The sequence below is a fragment of the Loxodonta africana genome, chromosome 16, assembly GCF_030014295.1.
Source record: "Loxodonta africana isolate mLoxAfr1 chromosome 16, mLoxAfr1.hap2, whole genome shotgun sequence".
Taxonomy (NCBI): Eukaryota; Metazoa; Chordata; class Mammalia; order Proboscidea; family Elephantidae; genus Loxodonta; species Loxodonta africana.
Window position 1 is genome coordinate 13,123,222 of NC_087357.1, and position 24,404 is coordinate 13,147,625.

Sequence of the window (24,404 nt, forward strand, 5' to 3'; positions counted from 1 at the left end):
TGCATTCAAAGAGGCAGGATGGCAAATAAGATAAGCCACTCTGTACCTTAACTGCCTCCTTCCTTTCCTACTTTAATTCTAGTTCAGGCTGAGCCCAAACTGCCAGGGACAATTGTAAGGTATGACGTGCAATGCAGCAGGCAGAAATGCATCACAAAAAGGGGATCCTAGTTGGGGTATGTTGCCGCGGATGGCTCCCCCCACTGGTACCCTGATAGTGCAAGAAATTAGGGCTGGACTCAGGGTGCCCTCGGGTCAATAATGGTAAAAAGACTCATGGTTATGGTACTTCTGATCCCCAAATGACACCAGTGTGGAACAAAGTTATAATGAGACCATTGCTAACCGGGAAACTCAGCTGAACACTTGAGGGTTCCCTTTAATGTCATTTTATTTTCTTTAATGGAGACCAGTAGAAGAAAAAAAATTTTCATAGATCATTCTGGAAATTCTCAAGACACTGGGAAAATGAATGCAAAGCTTGCATAGATTGGGATGCCCACAGTTTGGATTTTCAGGGCCTGAGAGAAGAACAAAGCAAAGCAAATGAGATCCTTAGGATGAACATGATTGCCCTCTAGAAAGGGGAGGGGAAGACCTAAGGATTGTGTAAGGTGGGGTTCTCAGCTCTGGTTGTACATTGGAATCATCCAGGGGGCTTCTTGAAAAACAAACTTTAAAAATAATTTAAGTATAACTTAATTCAATAAACAGTACACCTTGATGAATTTTCACAAAGCAAGTGTACCTGTGTGGCCACCACTCTGATCAAAGTAAAGGACACTTCAACACCTTCAAAAATCTCCTTCATGTTCCCTCCCAGCCAATACCCCAGCCTCCCCAAAGCCCCCAAGAAAGTAAGTGCTAGTCTGATCTCTAACACTATAGAAAATAACCTGGGAAGCTTTTAAAACTCCTGATACCTGGGCCCCACCCACAGAGTGTCTGGTCACATGACCTGGATGGGCTCAGGCCCGGGGAATTCTTCAAGGCCCCAGGTGATTCTGACATGCAGCCAGGGCTGATAGTTACTCACTGGTTTAAAGCAAGTCTCATTCCTTCCAGGGCCCCTGGACCTGCTGGAATTCACAGCTCAAACTTTCTTCCTAAAACTACCAACTTAGGCTCTTTGGCACGTTCTGGATTCCTTTGACATTTCTAAAATGGACCTGGAGTGACCCAAGTCAGGGAGTCGGATTTGGGTTATAATATTAGTAGCCCTAGCTTTTCATTCTAGAAGGTTCTCTTTATCATTATTTGGGGGTGTGATAATCCTCAAGGAACTGAGCAAGCTCCGCATGTACCTTACTGGAGATTTAAACCCAGTGACCCCAAAAAAGTGGGAGAGGAAGAGAAAGGGTGAAAAGGAAATAAGAGAGAAAAGAAGATAAAAGAGAAAGACAACACTTACATGGCTTTTGCAGGATGGCTTGACGAACCCAAACTTCTGCATGATCCGGTTGGTCCTGAACTCCTGCCACTTGCCGTCCACCAGGACGTGGGCTCTGATTTCGTACTTAATCAAGCGTTCCGCTCTCAGGCTCACCGGGCTGTGTTCACAAACCATGGAGGGGAATGCCAAGTCTTTGTGCTTTATCCTCTGCAAAGAGAGTGATCCCCTCAGGTGGAACTGTGACCCGGGTGACCCAAAGGAGGTAAAACCTGGTCCCTGGCATGGAGACCCTCACATGGAATGTGTGCAGAGAGCAAGAAAGCATTTCCCAAATGGTGCCATTTCCTGGGGTCACAGCTGCCAGTAGGCACTTGAGCCCTGCCCATATGCAAACCACTGGCCGACAGGCTAGGGTTTGGACCATCCAGAAAAATGCCATTAAGTCAAGCTGTCTTGAATTGGAAGGTCTTCATTATTGCTTTACCTGAATTTAAAAATCAATAGTATTCATATGAGCATTTTGATACATGTTATTAGATAATTCCTCTCTTCCATCCAGTAAAATCTATTGTGTAGGGACATTTATAGAATGCCCGAGTCACTGAAGACCAAGAACTAGGGCCCGAGGAAGCAAGGTGACTTGCTCAAGGGCACATAGTGAGGTGGTGGCAAAGTTGGGACTCAAGCTCCAGTTTCTTTATTCATGCACCCATTCATTCATCCAGCTGCCAGTCAGTCAAGCCATTTAAAGCTCCCCTGTGTTCCAGGAACGGTGCTTTGCAGTGGTAATACCAAGGTGGCTTAATAAAATGTGGTTTCTCAAGGAGCATACCATCTTAGAGAAGAGAGAGACTTCTAAGCAAATCCTAAGCGGAACGTAGAAGTCCATTGTCATTACCATCCTTATCGCTATCATCATCGTCATCACTAACACATACAATGTTTTATGTGTCAGGCCCTGATTCAAGCCTTTTGCATAAATTAACACTTTGATACTTATAACAACCCAGTGAGGTAGGTTCTATTACTTTCTCCATCTTAAAGGTGAGGAAACAGATACAGGGAAGCCCATGGGATTTACCAAGGTCAGACAGCTCTGCAGGTACTTGGACTGCAGACTCTCTACTCTTTGACAGGACACATTCCCTCCCTTCCTGAAGTCCAGCAGGAGCATCGAGGTAAAGTCCCCCACCCTCCTGACTCCTGCTCTGGCATCCTGTCCACTGGGTGATTTGATACTCTGAGAAAAAGCATTCTGTCTGCCACCTGTCTGGCACTACCCACCACCCCCATGGAAGAATGACCTTCTGTACAGCGTCACCCAGCAGATATATATTGAAGTGGAATTGAGCCCCAGATGTAAAGTCAGAAGACTAGGATTTCACCCCAGTTTTCCCAGTTAGAGGCCATATGAACGTGAAGACTCAACCTTGAGACCCTCATCTGTTAAATAAGTTAACAATACCTACCTCCCAAGGTTGTTGCAAGAATTCAATGACATTAAATGACGTTACCTGGCTTACAACATAGTCCATATTAATGGTTAATTAATGATTAATCAGTTACTATTTTTTTTATTAATTCAACGTTAATTGACTCTGGATCTGATTAATCAGTTACTATTAATTCAATGTTAATTGACTCTGGATCTAAGAGTCTTTTAGAGACATACCTTTCTTGTGTTCTGTCCCTCTTACCTGCATGTAAAAACTGTAAGAGGTGACATCATGTTTGATTCCCTTTATCTCAAAGAAGAACCCATACACAGCTATCGTTTTTGAATAAGTGGTATACCCCTAAATTTTGAAAGATAAACAACAAAGGGAAGAGAACAAATATTCAATATTTAGAGGCATGAGACATACCAAGACAGATTCTAGCCACAACTACAAAAATGACTAATTTGACCACTGATCTAAAAATGAAAATACAACAGCAATTTTGGTCTAGGAAGCCAAACTGCAAGGACTCCACAAATCCTTGGCGGTGAGTACTCAGCGACAACATTGTTTACTCTGCATGAGTTCCTGTGAGGAAAAGAAGGAGTAAGGCACGTTTTCAGATGACCCGTGGTCTGCAGACCTTTGAAACAAAGCATTTTTTTTCCCAGTTTGACAAGCTTAGAGGCACACAGGAGCTCTGGGGATACAATGGTTAAGTGCTTGACTGCTAATTGAAAGGTTGGAGGTTTGAACCTACCTGCTGCTCCACAGGAGAAAAGCCCTGGTGATCTGCTTCCGTAAAGATTACAGCCTAGGAAACCCTATGGGGCACTTCTACTCTGTCCTATAGGGTTGCTATGAGTCAGAATCAGCTTGATGGCACACAACAAGAGATTCTCCAAACTCATGGCACTTTTAAGAGGTCCTGGCCACTGCAGTCTACAGTCTGTCCACTTAGGCAGGTCTCTACAGCCCAGGGCAGGACCCAGCCCATTCAGGCTTGGCCCAGAGGGCAGTCTATGATGATAGATTCAGGCTCCCAAGTCCCTAAAACATGAATTCTTTTGAGATCACTACTAGGGGGGCTTTAAGAAAACCAAAGGAAAGCAGCAATTTCTCAGAGAACCGTGCCTGTCACAGAGAACCCAGGATGAAGCCACTAGCCCGACCCTGGAGACTGAGTCCCGAGATGCCTTCAGTCGAGCTCCCTGACTGACTGACCGTTACTCTGATTCTGGGCTCCATCCAAAATAGCTGACCAGAATAGGTTCATCCCTGCGACCTTAAACGTGGACTCATAGTGGAGCTTCTTGCTGAGCTAGTTGGCAGCCCATGGGGTGACGTGTGCAGGCCATGGGGTGACCAACTCATCCCGGTTTGCCCGGGCCTTTCCTGGCTTTAGGACTAGAAGTTCCAATCCCAGAGAAACCCCTCAGTTTTGGGAAAACCAGGACAGTTGGTCACTGTGTAATAAAGGATTAACCTTGCCCAAAGAAAGGTTCTGTAGGTAACCTCTAAGCCCTTGGAATGTCCTGCCTGATAAAAGAGTCTTTGTTTACCTGGGCATCTTGGGCCACATCAGATAGTCTATGCTAACAATGTAATTAATGGCTGGGGTCTTAACAATGTAATTAATGGCTGGGGTCTTGGGCCACACAGTAGCAGCTTGATCTCTGGAGGAGCTGGAGACTAAGGTCAGCCAAGTGGGTGGTCAGCCATGTCCACGTGACCACCCCTGATACAAATCCTAGCCACTAGGGCTTAGGCAAGCTTCCCTGGTTGGGTCTACTGCTTGCGTGCTATCACACATGGTTCCTGGGGGAAGTAAGCGCTACCCACATGACTCCACTGGGACAGGACAACTGGAAGCTGGCGCCTGATCTCTCCTGGACCCTGCCCTGTGCATCTCTTCCTTTCGCTGATTTTAATCTGTATCCTTTCACCGCAATAGACCGTAACCACAAGTATATATAACAGTTTTGCTGAGTTCTGAGAGTCCTTCTAGTGAATACTCTGAACTTAAGGGTGGTCTTGGGGACCTCCTGAACTGCAGTCATCCTAGCAGGGAAATTGGGAACAAGCACATCAGATTACCGAATGCCCTGCCCCAGGCCCCACCTTGTGAATTCCATTTCTGGGAGCTGGTGGGCATGCAGAGGAGACACCTAAGGTTGCCTCTTCTCCCCTGACCTTCCTCCTAGAGATAAGAAGTGATTGCCCGCCCTACAAAGGTCCTTAACCAGCACGGGAGGGACAGTTCTTCCCATTGTCTAGGTCCAGTTCTCAGTACCTGGGTAAAGAGCAGCCCGAATCGCAAGGCCTGGGTGGTGAAATCTTTCAGGTGGGCCATGTCGCCCCCATTTTCAAGCTGAAAGGGAAACACACACAGCTTACCAGTAGCCTGGTCATATCTTCACGTCCTCATTGGCCCATTGACCTACCACCACACCGTGCTCAGGAGGTGGTTCTCTCACTGGATTCTATATTCGGTCACTCACCTGGCCACACGTATTGACTGAAAGCCAACTGCGTGCCAGGTAGTGCTTCCAGGGGATGCGAAGATGAAAAAACCATGCCCCCAAGCAGGCCCACTGGGGAAATAAAGTGAGAGTGACTGCAGTCAAAGTCAAGAGCAAGTACAGTGGCACATGGCAGGCTCCATAGTGTGGCGTGGGGAGGGCAAGGAGCCAGGGGATGACATGGCAGCAAGGGGCAAAGCAGAGAGGTGGGCAGGGCAGAGACAGAAGAGCACTGAGAGGCAGGCGGCTATATCTCTGAGGTGTCCAGGCCAGAGACTGTCCTCTCCTGGTCACCCCTCCTCTGCTCTGGCCCTCGTCATTCCCTAGAGAAACCCCAGTCCATGGATCCATTATCTGCTCTGCAACAGAGCTGGGTACTGTGGTTGGCATATAACAATAGGTGTTTGTTGAGCCGAACTGAATTTTAACCTGTGACTCATAAATCTCCAGGACACAAACACTGCCGTACTTCATCTCTAAGAAGGCAAGATTGGGCACACACAAGGAGTGTGGCCATTTTCACAGACAATTCACAAACGGGAGGATGCCGTGTGGAAAAATATCCATCTTTACTAGGAATCAAGGAAATGCATCTCAAAAAAGGAGGCGCCATTGTTCACTTCTAAATGAACAAAAGTGATTTGAGATGAAAATGTTCCGCGCTGGTGCAGACGTACAAAGTGAGCCACTTGCACTGATGGCCGGAGAAGAGTGAATGGGGCCCAGAGTTGTTACAGTGTATTAAGAATAAAAATGCACATTCCCTTTTGTGCCAATGTTTCTACTTGTGAGAATCCACTATAAGAAAATGATTCTAAATATAGTTAAATAAACCATCATGTGCAAATTGGTTCACCGTCCTGCCATCTGTAAGAGTGAGCGGTTAGAAATACCCTAAATTTTCTACAGCAAGGGAGTGCCAGGGAAGCACGGCTTATGGGGCATTCTTTGGTGGACTAGTTCGCAGTCATTAAAAACGGTGTTAGGAAGGGCCTTCAACTAAGTGCATTAAAGAAAAAAAGGAAGGCAATAAATACAGCCAGATGTTAGCAGTGGTTGTCTTTGGGTGATGCGTCTGAGGGTGTTCCCCCCCTCTTTTCAATTTCTCTGCGTTTGTAAAATGCAGAATTTAAATTTAAAAGCAGATGTTACATCTGTGTTTGTCAGAGGACTCAAAGGCCTTGTGATGGGCGTTCTCCCAGATGGACCTGGCAGGAGCCCTAAGCAGCTGGATGCCAAGGTGGGGTCTCCTTCCTCCTCCCCTGCGTGGTCCTCCCCATGCCCCCCAAAGGAGGATTTGGGTATGTCCTGACCTCGAGGGCCCAGATGCTTCAAATGAAAGACACATCCAGAGAAAAAAAACCCAGAAAGAAAGGCGATACATTGTTAGAGCGGTTTCCTCTCTGCGCAGGCGACTCACCGCGTGGTAGTGGTTGGCTGTGATCCGGGTCAACCAGGCCTCTGGGAAGAAGTTAACGTGCCTTATCTCCTCTAGATCCTTGCCTGGAAGACACGCAGGGAGAATGCTTTGAAGGTTTTATTCACAACAGAACTTCAAAAATCACATTTTACAGAAAGAAAAGGAGGAAGCGAGGAGAGGAGGGTTGAAAGGAAAACTGTTAACATCTCACTGTATTTATTGCCTTCCTTTTTTTTTTTTAATGCACTTAGTTGAAGGCACTTCCTAACACCATTTTTAATGACTGCAAACTATTCCACCAAAAGGATGTCCCATAACCGGTGCTACTTTGGCGTTCCTTTGCTGTAGATAAGTGGGATTTGATTGATAAAACAAAAAGAAAACATCAGAGAACCACGGCGGTGGTGTTCAGAGTCGATCACTTTTGTACCCCAAATTATTCTCTTTAAAAAATGTGTACACACGATTTGGCAATGGATGGGGTGATGGTGGAACAACACCGTGCACATAATTAATCTCGCTGAATCGTACGTGTAAAAATTGCTAAAACGGCAAATATTTTGTTAAATATATTTGACCACAATTAAAAACATTCACACATGAACTCCCCATGGAATGAATGAATGAATCCACTTCAAATTGGGACTTTTCTATGCTAGATATTAATATTTTTTAGTATAATATTGCATTTTGAAAGACACATATTCCCAACAGCCCTACAAGAAGATACCACGACCACCCAGCAACCCCTGGAGGGTACTTGTCAACTGTTGTTCAAGAAGAAGCCCTCGATAGCCTGCAAAGGTCAGCTTCGACTCATCAACCGCACTGCCCAAAGAGACTTCAGTTGTAACAATATTATGGGGGAAAAATTATTAGTAAGAAAAAAACGAGGTGTGCATTGGTCCCCTTGCCAATTTTTTTTTTAATGTGACAAAAAGGAATTGTTTTTGTTTTTCTTTTTCTTCCCACTGTTTCCTCCAGGAAGCCCCCAAGCCACAGGAATCGCTAAGGTGCCTGGAATCCAAGCAGAACATGACAGGGCACTTTCCTCCAAAGCACCCACGACTTCCCGGCTGCAAGTCCTGCCTGGAAAGGGAAGTGTGAGACTGGAGATTCGGAATGTCTAGAAGCAACTTGGAAAAAAACTACCTGGCTCCATTGACCATCCCTGGGTTTCAGACCTATTCCTTATATTTGGTTAGGTGCAATGGCTTTAAAGAAGGTCTCACATATCCAATAGACACAAAGATGTCACTGGGGGTCTCCTGGGCTGCCCCAAACACACTCCCCCAATATTCCCCCCTCTTTTCAGGTCACAGTTGCCTTTTCCAGTGCCCAGAGTGAACACAGCCTGTATCTGCAGCACAGGCCCTAAATTCTCAGGTTCTCTCACAAACCGCTAAGCGGGTGAGCTGCTGGATGGCAATCAACAATCCTTGGCAGCTCTGTTCTGCGTCTCATCACATCAGCCCCTTCCATCCATCATCTCATTTCATGGAAACCCTGACTGTTCCCACTTTACAGACAAAGAAACTGAGTTTGAGAGGCTATATGGCTTTCCCAAAGTCCCACAGCTGGGAAGTGACAGCGCCAATCTCAGCTTAGTACTCACGCCCTTTGGAAACATCCGGTGGGGTTCCCCCTGGAGTGGCTGCGGGGTGGGGAAAGTCCCAGCCAGCTTCCCGTGGACAGGCTGGCACAGGCTGGGACTTACCTCTGGTGATGCCGTGTAGACGCAGGCTGACGAAGAGTGGCATCAAGCATTGTCCTGTGTCCCGGTCCAAAAAGGCGCACTTCCTGGGAAAGCTTAGCAGAGGCACAGAGAAGAAGGAAAGGTCTTCAGAAAGCTCCTTTCTGGAATTAGCCAAGGTGTCCCTTGGGTGATGCAAAAGAACATGCTTGGCTGCTAACCGAAAGGTTGGGGGTTCAAGTCCACCCAGAGGCGCCTCCGAAGAAAGGCTTGGTGATCTAGCTCTGAAAAATCAGCCATTAAAAACCCTATGGAGCACAGTTCTACTATGACACATACGGGGTCGCCAGGAATTGGAATAGACTCAATGGCAACTGGTAAGAAAGTAATGAAAGCCAAGGAGACTAGTGGCTTCACCAGCCGGAGGTGTGGAAACAGGGGGTGGCTTAGATAACTTCGTGGAGTCTGACCCTGGAAGAATAAGACAAATGGTTAATTCTTCTGTGCACACAGTAGGTGCCAAGCAAATACTTTTTAAACGATTGATGGGGAACACATGCCACTTTATAGAGGATTTCATCATACGTGATCTCTTTTAAGTCTTGAAAACTTCCTGTGGGGCAAACTGGGCAAGTATCCTCAGCTCTGTTTTTCAGATGGAGAAACAAAGCTTCAGCCAGGGCTTGAACCCAGGACTTCTGAGGAAAGCAGGCACTTCAAAAGTGCTTGCTGGCGGGATTAAAAAAGAATAAGCTCGGATGAGCGGGTAACTGGCTTTGGCGGCTGGTTTTGCCATCAGCTTGGCTACAGTCAGTGTTTGTATTGAACTCTAGTTAATTTCCATGTGGGGCTGGAGGGCAGGGCTGGGGGGAGAAGACCCCAGACCCCAGAAGACACTCGTGCATGTGTAGATGCACACATGTGGACACCCACCGTCCTTGTTTTGAGACAACTTGTGTCATAAAATGGGTGCTTCTTACAAATGAGAACAACAGGGGTGGGGGTTGGGGAGCCATTCTGGAATGAGACACGAGGTGAACAATGCTCAAACAATGAGTGCTGGAGTGAGAGAGGACCTATGAAATGGTGGGAGGCTACAGCAGGGTATGCCTACACATCACTTCATTGATGTGGATTCAGCGTAGTGTTCAGCGTGCAGCAAAGTCAAGTCTTGCTTTCTTCAAGTCCCTCAGAAATGCAGAGTCACTCCTTCAAGGCAGAGCCTGTGGAGAGCAGCCAGGGGCCCTGTTAGATGATTTTTCTGTGAATCAAGTATGATGTCCGAGTCACAGCCTGCCATGCTCACTGGACAGGGACTGGCTCGGTGCCCACCGACCTGCCCGGAGCCACTTTGTCTCCACAAGACCTGGGAATTCCCGGGGCCCCAGCGACGCCTCCCCGTCTCAGTAGTCCCAGGAGACGGGTCTGGTCCTGCAGAGGAGTCGGGGGAGAGTATGGGAAAGGTACAAAGATGAATGAGCTCTGACTCAATTATATTATCATTGATTAGAATCCAGGGGTGGACAGATCAAACATGTATAAAGTAAAGTTGACACCTTCAGGGGTTGGCAGCTGTTGATCCTGGAATCAACCCTCCGTTGCCCAGGGCAAGTGGAACTGGGGACTGTGGCCCTGCGGTGCTCTGAGAACACAGATCTGAGCTGTACAAAGATGTCCTCACACCCGAGGGCCTCATTCCACAGCCTGGTCTGGGGATCTCCTTCCACAGCCCCGCTTGGGGGTCCCCTCCCACAGCCCAGTCTGGGGGTCTCCTTCCACAACTTGGTCTGGGGGCCTGCTTCCACAGCCTGACCTGGGGACTACCTTCTTTCCTCTCTCTCACCAATTATGGCCTCATGACTGGGCAGGCAGGTGCCAGAAGGGAAGAATGGGCCGAGTTGGGGAAATCCCCCAGCCTAGTAAGTCCACCAAGGTTCAATCAGGGAAGCAGAACCACTGGAGTATCATGGAATAAGGAATTTATTGTAGGAATTAGAATTTATACAATTGTGGGAGGAGCTAGGAAAGTAGAGGTAACAAAGGGGAGTTGGAGGATCATGAAAAAGTTACCACCCAGCCCTCTGGAAACACTGGCTCCAGAGCTTATAGGGAAATCAGGAACCAAGGTGCATCTTGCTTCCAGGAGTTGGAGTGAGAAGTGGGGCTGCTGTGAAGTCTATGAAAAGCTGTTGACTCTTCATAGACACTACTTTCGAGTTCTCACCAATTATCTATTGGTGGAGTCTCTGCTGGTCACCGGATCTGGCAGTGAGGAAGAAGACCTGGGTACAGAGTAGGAGAGTAAAGACAAACTGGAATGTTCTGGCACTCTGCCTCTGTCTCTAACTGCCTCTAACCACAGAGCATAATTGTTGCTGCTTTACTTTCACCTTTCAAATCTTGGGCAAATTTCTCCGCAGGCCAGTTCCATTCAGAACCATACAGGGAAGAGCCTTCTGGGAAATAACATTCCACCTTAATCAAGATGATGCAGTACAAAACGACCACAGGGATCCAGACTTGTCGTAGCTCGCCACTAGGCGTTATCTCCTTTTGCTACCCACTCCACGTTGAATCTCCAGAGGGAGGTTTTCTGAAGGGTAGGTCCACCTTGGGAAGTGGGATCTGGGGATCAGCAGAACCCGGATTGAAAAACAGTAGACTCAACTGGAGGCACACCCCCCCTTGCCTAAGATCATAGGGTTGGGAAGGATGAGAGTGGAGGTAAAGGCACAAGTAAGAGCCCAGTTAGTAGCTTCATCCTCAGGTACATACCACCAGCCAAGCGAATGATATCCCTAGGGGAATATGAGCTCATAAAGAAAAATAAGAAGCCATCTTAGTACTGCGATCCCCATAAAAGAAAGACCAAAAAGTAAACAACCTACATGAGATGAAGTAGAATTAATGGACTAGAGAACAAGAATTTAAAATAATCATGATAAAAATCCTTAAAGAGCTAATAGAGAATATTATAGATTTGAAATAGGAAGGAGAATGTATAAAGAAACTATCAAGTATAAAAAGATATAAAAGCTGAAATAAAGAACTCAATATGTAAGTTGAATGGCAGAATAGATTCAGACTAAGAATGAATCCATGAAGTGGAAGATAAGGTTGATGAAGAAGCTATTAGGAAGGAATAAAGAGATGGAAAATATAAGGGTAAAGTTAATAGGTATGGAAGTTCTGAAAAAGAGCCAGTGCTCCTGGTAAGGACTTCCACAGCCTGGAGTGAGCGAGCTGGCTTGGCGGGTCAAACATAATCAGGTCATCTCCTCAGGGAGGGGACAGGCCAGGGGAAAGCATTTCCCCTGCAGCCCAGAAGCCATAAGGCCCTGACTTTGTTGCTTTGCTTGGAGTGAGAGGCTGCTAGGATGCCGGGGTAGCAGGAAGGAGCGAAGACCTTGATTTCTCCCTTTGAGGGGCTCTGGGTCCCAAAGACCACAAGCCAGGATTTCTCCAGACAGACCTTCCTCTCTCGGGGGATTCAGGAAGAGCTTTGCTAAGACAGGTGATTAGACTTTTATGACCCCAGTGGGCCACAGGGAAGTGGTGTTGATAGTCACCATCATGGCTGCCTTGGAGGGGTCATGCACGGGGCAGCTGGTCATCCAACTGTGCTTCAGGCCCCCAAGCTTAGGCCCTGGAGTCAGACAGACCTGGTTCCAGTCTTGTGACTACACCTCCCTGAGCCTCAATCTACTTCTCTGTCCATTGGAGGCAATAGCCACAGTTGCACCCCTGGGTAGCTAGGAGGAGGAAAGGTTACCGTGCTTAAGAAGTACTTGGCACACAGAACAGTGGGTTCTTGATGCTTGCTAACTACTGTTACCACAGTTCTTATGATTACTACCATTGTTCTTCAGTACAGGGAAAGAGAACTGGACTCCAGCATGGAATTGTTCTCTGGGGCATTCATTATCAACTGACACATGGGCTCCCTTGAGGGAAGAAAACTGGGGCCTCAGATGCCAATTTTCCAAAAGTTCAAAAGATTGTCAGGGTGTGGGCCAACCCCAAGGCACCCTGGTGGCACAGTGGCTAAGCATTTGTTTGCTAACTGAAAAGTCAGCTGTTCAAATCTACCAGCTGCTCTGCATGAGAAAGATGTGGCAGTCTACTTCTGTAAAGATTATAGCCTTGGAAACCCTATGGGGTGGTTCTACTCTGTCCTACAGGGTCACTATGGGTCGAAATCGACTCAACAGCAATAGGTTTGGTTTTAGTTCGAGCCCCACCAGTCAGTCAATGTACCCGCTGCCCCTAGAGCCTGGTGAGTTCAATTGTTGTGGGGAGAGCCAGGATTCTGACTCAGGCCTCTGAGTCCAGCCTAGCATGTTTTCCACCTTAACTGGTGGCTCTAACTTGCTGGGTGCAGAGGCTTCTGCTGCTCTTTGGTCTAATGATAAGCACATTTGCCTGCTGTCATATAAAATGGGAGGAAGCTGCTAAGTCCAGGGAATTATTTGCAAGGCTATGTTAATGGAATCATGGATGGCAAGATGGTTTACCCTGGGGCTGAGTTCTGAATGTGCAAAAACCTCTTGTTTTGGCTAAACGCTTCTCTGGGACAAACTTCAGGCCATGGTCACTGCCTCCCAAAGTTTGTCAAAAAACCTTTGCGGCTATTGGTTTCTATTCCTCCAGAGCAAAAGAGAAAGAAAGAAACCAAAGACTCAAAGAAGAAACTAGTCTACAGGAAAACAGTCTACACAAACCATGGCCTCATCTACCCTGAGACCAGAAGAACTAGATGGTGCCCAGCTACCACTACTGACCATTCTAATCAGGGCCATAATAGACAAACCCTGATGGAATGGGAGAAAAATGTGGAACAGAACCTCAAATTCCTAAAAAAGAAAAAAAGACCTACTGTACTTGTTGAGACTGGAGACTCCCTGAGACTATTGCCCTGAGATAGTTTTCAAACCTTGAACCAAAACTAACCCCTCAGGTCACCCTGCAGCTAAATAACAAATTGGCTCACAAAATAATATCGCCCTTAAGTACTGGCACCTTTAAAAAATCGCCTATACGAGACCAAATGGTCAATATTTACTTAAAAACAAAGATGAGAATGTAAGTGGGCAGGAAAACTAGATTCATGGAAATGGAACAACCAGAAGGGAAATAATGAGAATGTTCACCCATTGTGAAGAATGTAACCAATGTCACTGAACAACTTGTGTAGAAATTGTTGTGTAGGAACCTAAACTGCTGTGTAAACCTTCACCAAAAACACAATAAAATAATATTTAAAAGAAAGAAACCCTTGGGCATGACTCTCTGGGGAGGGCAGTCCACAGTTCCTTGATACTGAAAGGCATGCCCTGGGTTGGCCCTGGGTCCTATTCACAGGCCCTGGAACAGATCCCCTGCAGACTGCCTGAGTTTCCTCTGACTGGGACAGGCTTGTGACTCAAGATGCTTGCAGCCACAACCTTCTCACTCCTTCCATCCCGTCATCTGCTGGAGCCATTTACCTTTCCCGCCGAGTCTCAGACCCATGGCTCATAAGCTCCAGCACCTGAAATTTCAGCCTTAAAAAACACACTTTGTGAATATTATTCAGTACTGATGAGAAAGGAAGTTCTGGTACATGTTATGACACGGCTGAGCCTTGAAAACATGATGCTGAATGGAATAAGCCAGACAAAACAAGCAGATATTATACGATCTCACTTCTGTGAAATACCTGGACTAGGCAGATGCATAGAGACAGGAAGTAGACGAGAGGTTACCAGGGGCTGAATGGGGGAGGGGCAGGAGTAGGAGCTTCTGCTAAACAGGTATGAAGCTTCTGTTTGGGGTGATGAAAAAGTTTCCAAAATGAATAGTGATGATGGTTGCACAACATCGTAAATATAATTAACACCACTGAATTGTACACTTAAAATGACATCTTAATCAAAATTTATATTTAACAGCATTTTTTTGTTTTAAAGTAGGTATCCTCAAAAAAAAAAAAAAGCACACTCTGTGGGCAATAACTCACAGTGAGAAGGGAACAGTGCTTTTTTCAAAACGTAACTCATTGTAGAAGTCCTGGGCACCTTCTCAAAGAACCAGGAGATTTTCCTCTTGCCTCCTAACACCAACGACAATTCCTACCACTGCCATCATTACTCGCCTGATGCCTCTATCTTTCAGCACCTCCTGCCAGCGGCTGGACTGGGCCTTTTCCTTGCATCAGCGTGAACCCGTACATCAGTCCTGGCCCTGGCATCTCCAGTCTAGGGATGGCCCAGAACGGTTGGGTTACTTGCCCAAAGTCATATAGCCGTGCATGGCAGAACTGGAATTCAGACTCAGGTGTGTCACCTTCTACCAGACACCTTATTTATTTAATGTCTCTGCCCCTAGACTGTCAGCCCCATGACGATGGGGATTTGTGTCTGTTTGGTTTCTCTTGTATCCTCAGCGCCTCTTAGAGTGCACTTAGCTTGAAAAATGTCGAATGAATGAATTGGATGAACGATTTGGGGCCTGCCAACTGTCTAGCCCCAACTCCCACCAGTCTATTCCTCTAAACCAAAAAACCAAACTCCCTGACATCGAGTTGATTCTGACTCATAGCAACCCTATAGACAGAGCAGAACTTCCCTACAGGGTTTCCAAGGCTGTAAATCTCTACAGAAGCAGACTGCCACCTCTTTCTCCCGCTGACCTTTTGCTTAGCAGCCAACTGCTTAACCACTGCACAACCAGGGCTCCTTATTTAGGGACCTGGAAACCAAGGGAGATTCAGGATCCAGAAAGCCAGTTTAAAGGGCAGTGAGGGCAGTGCTGGTCAGAGCAAAAGAAGAAATGGAAAGGTAAGAAATGCAAAAGGCAGGTAGTGAGACAGCCTCTTGTCTGAAATTTATATCAACTTCTCCACAGAGGGCTTGGTGGAACAATTCTGAAAAAGAACAATTTAACGGCCTCGTTGTCCATGACTCATGGGACATTTAAAAACGAATGTTCTGGTAAAGAAATCAGTTGTCACATCAAGAGAGTCCAGTTTCATGATGACTCTGTGGCTCCATCTGCAAATGCCATTAATCACAAGAGGCACATGGGCTCTGTCCAACCTGGGGACAGGACCCCATGGAGCATTTCACTGGGGACAGGAGCAGGGTCAGGGCACTGCAGGGGCAGGGCATGGCTGGGCCGCTCTCCTCCAGGGTTCCCCTCGCTTGGTGTGTGTGTGGGAGGAGGTGGGGGAAGCGTGACGGGCTTGTCAGGGGAGTGCACACTCATGCAGCCTGCACATGCTCTCTCTGCAAAGAGATGCTGGGAGGAGGGATCTACCCCATGTGTAGGTGAGATCAGGGAAGGCTTCCCAGAGGAGTGCCTGGCCACCTTCTCCAGTCAGATGTGGGAAGGGTTCAGGAGGAGGAGACGCAGCTGCGGAGGTCAGAAAAATCCAGAGGTCGGGATGCTGCAGGAATTGCCTTCAGTAGCCGCTTTCAGGAGCCCATCTGAGGATGTAAGCCCAATACCAGAACCCACCCTTGCAGCATCTAAGAGGGAGACTTTCAGTGGTGAATAAATCAGTTAAAAACCAGCATGACAGGTCTGTAATGATTTGTTCACACCCTTCAGATGTCCAAGTAAAATATCTCAGAAGACCTGGGAGACCAAGCTCAATCCAACTCCACCACCAGTTGGCTAAAGGAGCAGCAAGCCCCTTAGCTTCCCTGGGCCTCAGTTTACTCAGCTGCAAAATAGAAGGGTTGGACCAGTTGATCTCTAAGGGATCTGCCAGCATCCAAGTTCTTCAGTTTTATGAAATGAACAGTTGAAGAACTGACATGAACTGAACACATTTTGTCATGCTGTAGCCCCCATCCTGAGGCCTGTACACACCCATATTGTATTAAAACATGTGAATGCAGCTACAGGAAATGTATAGCTATAAACTAGAAAAGAGAAAGTACAGAATGTCAATTATCTAGTATCCATCTCAAGAAGTTAGAAAGAAAACATCAGATAATACTCGAAGTAGAAGGAAATAACGAAGATAAACAAATAATAAAATAGAAAAAAAATACAATTGAAAAAAAAATCAACAAAACCAAAAAGTAGTCCTTTAAAAAGACTAATAAAATAAATCCCTAGCAAGGCTGATTAAGGAAAAGAAAACACCAATGCACAAATTAACAATGTCTGATATGATAAAGTCCAGACATTAAAAAGATAACATTTACTAAGACAGATTATATTCTGGGCCATAAAACAAGTCTCAGTAGTTTTTTTAAAAAAATACAAAGCATTTTTTCTGATAATAATGGAATTGAATGGGAAGCCAATAACGGAGAGGTATCTGGAAAATTCTCAAATATTGGGAGAATAAAGACCATAGTTTAAAGAATCCATGGGTCAAAGCAGAACTCAAAAGGGAAATTAGAAAATATTTTGAGCAGAATGAAATTAAACACACAACATGTCCAAAGTTGTGGGATGCAGCTAAGACAGGGCTTAGAGAGAAATTTATAGCACGAAACACATTATGAAAGAAAAAAGGTCTTAAATCAACGGTAACCTAAGCTTCTGCCTTATGAAACTAGAAAAAGAACAGCAAGTTAAATATTTGACAAAACACAACATTTATTTCTGGTAGAAACTCTCTTCAAACTAGGAACAAAGGGAACTTCCTCAACCTGATTTAAAAAAAAAAGGCAAAAAACAGAAAAACAAAAAACCCAAACCCACTGCTGTTGGGTCGATTCCGACTGATAGAGATCCTATAGGACAGAGTGGAACTGCCCCATAGGGTTTCCAAGGAGTGCTGGTGGACTCAAACTGCTGACCTTTTGGTTAGCACCTGAGCTCTTAACCACTGCACCACCAGGCTCCAACTGATAAAAACCAAATCCATTGCTGTCGAGTCAATTCCAACTCCTAGCAACCCTGGTAGATTCAAACTGCCGACCTTTTGGTTAGCAGCCGTAGCTCTTAACCACTATGTCACCAGGGTCTCCTAAACCTGATAAAGGGCACCTACAAAAAAACAAAACAAAACCTACAGTTAAAATCTTATTTGATGGTGAAAGATTGAATATTTTCTCTCCATAATCTGGAACCACCACCTGTCTGTCAGTTTGTGGTGTAGGCAAAGATTTCTTAAATAGCCCTCACAATAAAAGAAAAGCTTGATAAATTGGGCTTCCTTAAAGTTAAAAACTTTTGTTTATAAAAAATACCATTAAGAGTTGAGTAGCATCTGAGGTCTTAAAAGCTTGTGAGTGGCCATCTAAGATACTCCACTGGTCTCACCCCATTTGGAGCAAGAGAGAATGAAGAAAACCAAAGACACAAAGGAAAGATTAGTCCAAAGGACTAATGGACCACAAGAACCACAGCCTCCACCAGACTGAGTCCAGCACGTCTAGATGGTGCCGGGCTACCAACACTGACTGCTCTGACAGGAATCACAGTAGAGGTTCCCAGACAGAGCTGGAAAAAGACATAGAACAAAATTCCAACACAAAAAGGAAGACCAGACTTGCTGGCCTGACAGAGATTGGAGAAACCCTGAGTGTATGGCCCCTGGACACCCTTTTAGCTCAGTACTAAAGTCACTTGTGAGGTTCACCCTTCAGCCAAAGATTGGACAGGGCCATAAAACAAAACGAGACTAAATGTAAATGGGTACACCAGCCCGGGGACAGGGATGAGAGGGCAGGAGGTGTCAGGAAAGGTGGTAATGGGGAGCCCAAGGTCGAGAAGCGGAAAGTGCTAACGTGTCGTGGGGTTGGCAACCAATGTCACAAAACAATGTGTATTGCCCTGACAGGGAACACAACAGAGAACCCCTGAAGGATCAGGAGAGCAGTGGGATGCAGAAAAATGTTATAAAGGATCATATTGAGTCGATGATTTTTAAGTATTACATCAGTGTTCAATTTCCCAAAGTTGATAACTGAATGGTACTTATATAAGAGAATATCCTTTTCCTTAGGAAATAAGTACTGAAGCATTTAGAGGTAAAGAAGCATGATGTTCTGCACCCCACTTTGAAGAGTGGCGTCTGGGGTCTTAAATGCCAGCAAGCAGCCATCTAAGATGCATCAGTTTGTCTCAACCCACCTGGATCAAAGGAGAATGAAGAACACCAAGGACACGAGGCGATTACGAGCCCAAGAGACAGAAAAGGCCACATGAACCAGTGACTACATCATCCTGAGACCAGAAGAACTAGATGGTGCCCGGCTACTACCGATGACCGACAGGGGACACAACAGAGAACCCCTGAGGGAGCAGGAGAGCAGTGGGATGCGGACCCCAAATTCTCATAAGATCAGACTTAATGGTCTGACTGAGACTAGAAGGACCCCGGAAGTCATGGTCCCCAGACCTTCTGCTAGCCCAAGACAAGGAACCACTCCCAAAGCCAACTCTTCAGACAGGGATTGGACGAGACAATGGGATAGAAAAAGATGCAGGTGAAGAGTGAGCTTCTTGGATCAAGTAGACACTTGAGACTATGTCGGCATCTCCTATCTGGAGGGGAGATGAGAGGGCAGAGGGGGTCAGAAGCTGGCAGAATGGACACGAAAAGAGAGAGTGGAGGGAGGGAGCAGGCTGTCTCATCGGGGGAGAGCAGTTAGGGGTATATAGCAAGGTGTATATAAATTTTTGTATGAGAGACTGACTTGATTTGTAAACTTTCACTTAAAGCACAATACAAATAAAAATAAATCAATGTGTATTAATTGTTTAGTGAGAAACTAATTTGCTTTGTAAACCATCTGAAGTACAAATGAAAAAAAAAACCATTAAGAGAGTGTGAACGCCAGTCACAGATGAAGGAATTTGCAATTTATATATCTGATGAAGACTTGTACCAGAATATAAAAAAAAAATTTTTTTTTTTTTTTTAAATTACAAATTATTAAGAGAAAAACCTGACCACCCAATAGGAAAAAATAGTCAAAGGAGTTGAACGGGCACCTCACTAAAGAAGATAATTAAACAGTTAATAAACATATGAAGACCTGCTCAATCTCATTAGTAGGGAATTGTAACTTAAAGCAACAAGGGCGAATTAGTAAAAGTAAAAGATTGAAAATACCAGGGGTTGGCATGGATACAGAAAACCTCTAAGTCTCATACATGGCTGGTCAGAGAGTAAATTAGGACAACCGCTTTGGAAAACTACCTGGCAGTATTTGAGGAGGCCCTGGGTGGTACAACAGTTTCTAGGCTGTTAAATGAAGTCCACCCAGAGGCACCTTGGAAGAAAGGCGTGGTGATCTACTTCTGAAAAACCAGTCCCTGAAAACCCTATGGAGAGCAGTTCTACTTGGACACACACTGTGTCGCCATGAGTTGGAACTGACTTGAAGGCAATGAAAACTAAAGCTGAACTTACTCATATCCTATAACACAGTAATTCGATTCCTAGGTGTATATCCAATAGAAATCCATCATGACGTATATCAAAAAACGTGCACAAAATTGTATATAGGACTATTCCTGACTAGTCCAACATCAGAATGAACAAAGAAATTGTGGTATAATTGTATATGAAATATTCTGAGAACGTACAAAGTAATGCTACACTCAATCACGTGGATGCTGAGTGAAAGAAGCCAGACATTACAAAGTGTATACTATATCATTCTAGTGATATAAAGTTCAAAAACAGGTGATACGAAATGATAGTAAACATCAGGGTGTTGTTTACCCTGGGTGGAGGAGATAGTGACTGAGAGAAGGCACTTTAGAAAGGCTGGTTGTGTTGTTTCTTGGGCTGGATGCTGGTTACACAAGTGTGTGTTCACCTTGAGGAAATTCATTGAATTGTTCACTTAAGATATGTGCAGTTTACACACACACATATATTTTCAAATGTTCTTTTAAAATTATAGATGAATGGAAATGGGGAATTGGGGTGTGGAAGGGGAGAATGTTGACCCATAGTGAGGATTGCAACTTATGTTGCAAAATGGTTTGTATATAAATTGTTGAATGAGAAACTAATTTGCTCTGTGAAGCTTCACCTAAAGCACAAATAAATTAATAAATAAATATGTATATTACTTTTTATTTTAATTTAATTTTTATTGTGCTTTAAGTGAAAGTTTACAAATCAAGTCAGTCTCTCATACAAAAATTTATATACACCTTGCTATACTCCTACTTGCTCTCCCCCTAATGAGACAGCACACTCCTTCCCTCCACTCTCTCTTTTTGTGTCCAGTCGGCCAGCCTCTGACCCCCCTCTGCCCCCTCATCTCCCCTCCAGACAGGAGATGCCTACATAGTCTCATGTGTCTCCTTGATTCAAGAAGCTCATTCTTCACCAGCATCGTTTTCTATCCCATTGTCCAGTCCAATTCCTGTCTGAAGAGTTGGCTTTGGGAGTGGTTCCTTGTCTTGGGCTAGCAGAAGGTCTGGGGACCATGACCTCCGGGGCCCTTCTACTCTCAGTCAGACCATTAAGTCTGGTCTTTTTGCGAGAATTTGGGGTCTGCATCCCATAGCTCTCCTGCTCCCTCAAGGGTTCTCTGTTGTGTTCCCTGTCAGGGCAGTCATCAGTTATAGCTGGGTACCATCTAGTTCTTCTGGTCTCAGGCTGATGTAGTCTATGGTTTATGTGGCCCTTTCTGTCTCTTGGGCTCGTAATCACCTTGTGTCCTTGGTGTTCTTCATTCTCCTTTGCTCCAGGTGGGTTGAGACCAATTGATGCATCTTAGATGGCCACTTGCTAGCTTTTAAGACCCCTGATGCCGCTGTCCAAAGTGGGATGCAGAACGTTTCGTTAATAGATTTTATTATGCCAATTGACTTAGATGACCCCTGAAACCATGGTCCCCAGACCCCTGCCCCTGCTACTGGCCATCGAAGTGGTCAGTTTATTCAGGGAACTTCTTTCCTTTTGGTTTAGTCCAATTGTGCTGAGCTCTCCTGTATTGTGTGTTGTATATGTTACTTTTTAAATGTATGTGTATTAAAAAAGGTACTTTTTACAAATTTAAGATGTAACTGCTTTTCTCCAATGGATGAGGTTTTCCAGGTCCTGAGCTTCCTTGGCTGAAACAAAGTGATGGCTCTTCTTTCATGGATAAAGGCAACAGCTTCGTTTGTGTTCCTTTTTTTTTTTTTGCTTTTCCTACAAGATGATGCAGAATTTAATTCTGGACTGCATATTTGTTTTTCTAAAATAACCATTGCCAGGAAAATAGTCTGTGGGGTGTGAAGGTGTGTGTGTGTGTTCCCTTCCCACACTGATGTACATGCACAGCAATGAAAAGAAGCTTAGAGAGGTCCCTGGACACCTGGCTAGATAGAGAAACTGCTCTGTCAGACTTCCGTCCATGTCCCTGGCACACAGTACGTGCTCAGTAAATATTTGCTGACTGAATGAAAGATTGGAAAAAATCAACAAATGAAAGCAAATGGGGAGGGCAGAGAAAGCTTGGGCCCATGGAAGTGCAAGTATGGTAGGCATCGGAGGAGTGATGGGTACAAATAAGCCTTCTCACAAGTCTTACGGGCGCTGCCATGATGCGTGAGCCAAGAGGGACGAATTCGTTTTACTCAGTTAATGCCCTAAATCCTCCTCCTCCGATGCTGGGTTCGCCAGCGCCACACACAACTGCCTCCATACTATGAAAGCAGGTTGCCATTGTGCAGCTCCTCATAAGACGATGGCCTCAAATGTCCACTATGACCACTGCTCCCCGACTCCAGGAGCCAGCTTATAAATCACTCTGCCTTTAAAGTCATATTGTCAATATATGCCACTTTACAAATTGGGCCAGATACTCCACTTCCTGTTCACTACCTCCCAGGGGGTCTGCCCCTCTGCTCCCTCTTTAACGGCTCTGGACAAGTCACTGACAGTGGTCACTAAAACTGCCCTGATTAGCTGTTTCCTTTGGTCTGGCTGAGCTTTGTAGCTCAACCCTGCTGGTGACCCAATTCTGTCCGAACTGACTGTGACTTCCCCCCCGGCTTCCTCCTCCCACACTGGGAGCAAGCTGTCCTTCCCACAGCCAGAGCCTTTGGCCACCAGCACCCTAAGCCAGCAGCCCCGAGGCCCTGCACACCTGCTGGTCAGCTTTAGGGAAGGGATGGGGACAAGGGAGCACGGCACCCCCACTGTCCACCCCATGTCCAGGGTGGACACCACCGACCAACCAAGACATTCTTTCTCACCAGGCCTAGAGAAAGCCATAGACTCCTCCTCAGCCTGGTGCACTGAACAAGTTCTCTTAATAAAAATGGAAATCCATCTGCCATCCCCATTATTTCAAGTTGTTGCAGGCATGGTGTTCTCTAAATTCTGCATCAGTATGCTAAGATCTACTTCTCTGAGGAGAACTGAAATACCATAGAAATGTTTGATGGACTCTCATCATTCAACATAAGTTTAGCAATGTGCCAGGAAAGTTGGTGGTAAGACAAAGGATCATAAACCCTTCCCATAAGCTGCTTATGACGTATCCGCAACAGTACATATACGTGAGGCAGGACGTATATACAAGTCAAAACCAAACCAGTTGCCATCGAGTCAATTCTGACTCGTGGCGACCCTGTGTGTGTCAGAGTAGAGCTGTGCTCCATAGGGTTCTCAATGGCTGATTTCTCCAAAGTAAATCGCCAGCCCTTTCTTCCAAGGCACCTTGGGGTAGATTTGAACCTCCAACCTTTTGGTTAGCAGCCAAGCGCTTAACCATTTGTACTACCCAGGGACTCCATGTGACTCAAGAGGCTCATAAAAATGTGTTTTAAAAGCATGTGCATTTATCTATCAGGCCTAATTTGGTAGCAAGCCAGTCAGTCCTCTACCCCACAAAAAGAGGATAGCTTATGGCCATTGTAAGGATGGTTCTATAATAATGGCAGTCTAAGGCAAGGGTTTCTGGGACAGTTTGGCCAAGAGGACTCCAAGGTCCCTCTGACAACCCGCTGCAGAGAGCACATCTAGGGGGCATGGCAAAGGTAGGCATTCTTTTAAAAACAGAGAGACCTGCTTTGAAGCCATTTTAAAGGTATGTCAACAAGCTCAGCCAAGAAATTGCTCTAAAGCAAAAGTCAAGTCATTCCCTACAGCCAAATACATTGACCAAAGTGAACCGCTTAGGAGAACCAGGTGAAATAGTCTTGGTTTCATGAAAAGGCACTCAGCTGGGGCCCTGCACAGAGCAGGGTATAGCCTATCTCCTGTCTGGACAAGAATTCCTTGGGCTGTGTTCCTTCTGCTCACCCCAGTTAAGTGTGACTGGCCGTGGTGGCATTACTTGTGCTGGGTGGTCTCTGAGCCCCTGATGGACTGGAGCACCATCCCTCAGACAGGCAGGTTTCTTCCTTTGGTTGGCTGTGACTTGCCTGAAGTGGCATGGGGTGAGAACAAATTCAGAGTGAGGACATTAGTCAGGGAGGCCATCTCTGAGAAGGGCTGCTCAGAGAAGCTCTTATGGAGCCCCTGCCCAGGAGGGGCCAGAAGAGGGGGCACAGCAGACTGGGGTGGAGTGAGCATGGGTAGCGAGTGCTGACCCACAAGGTTAAGGAGCCTGGAGAGTCAGGAGATGTGTGTTTGGGAGTGGAGGGCCATTGACAGGGTGCAGTCTCAGAGGCGCCACTGTTGTGGGGCCATGGAGTGGGCTAGGACTGGAGACGAAGCATTCACGATCCTAAACATGGCCTGCTGCGTCTTCACAGCTGGGAGGCCACGGGGAGAGCCAGCCTTAGGCCTGGAGGGGAAAGAGCTTCTCCTTGCTTTCTCGCCTTTTCTTCCAGTCTGACAGCAGGTTGCTGGAGTTGGTGGTAGGCAAAGGGAGGGCAGAGGGCGTGAGGGAGGGAGGGGACACAGGTCAGGCCCACAGGCAGTCAAGGGTCATCTCTGTTAGAAGGCATGACTTTGAGTTGGGCAGTGAGATGATTTGGAAACAAGCAAATGGTTTCCAACAAGAAAAACCGTGCAGGATCAGGCAGCTTG

The 24,404-nt window shown here is 45.9% G+C and overlaps 1 protein-coding gene across 1 annotated transcript in view; it reads right to left on the reverse strand.

The window, feature by feature from the left end:
• Positions 1–408: 408 nt before the first annotated feature.
• Positions 409–24,404, reverse strand: part of BTBD16 (BTB domain containing 16) — a 71,288-nt gene continuing 47,292 nt past the window's right edge. Inside the window, exons 10-15 of the mRNA XM_010599215.3 lie at positions 8,492–8,583; positions 6,775–6,857; positions 5,126–5,203; positions 3,091–3,189; positions 1,412–1,600; positions 409–521 (exon numbers count right to left, since the gene is read on the reverse strand). Of these exons, the coding sequence (XP_010597517.1) occupies positions 453–521; positions 1,412–1,600; positions 3,091–3,189; positions 5,126–5,203; positions 6,775–6,857; positions 8,492–8,583 (610 nt within the window). The 3' untranslated portion in view covers positions 409–452. The remainder of the gene's footprint in view (positions 522–1,411; positions 1,601–3,090; positions 3,190–5,125; positions 5,204–6,774; positions 6,858–8,491; positions 8,584–24,404) is intronic.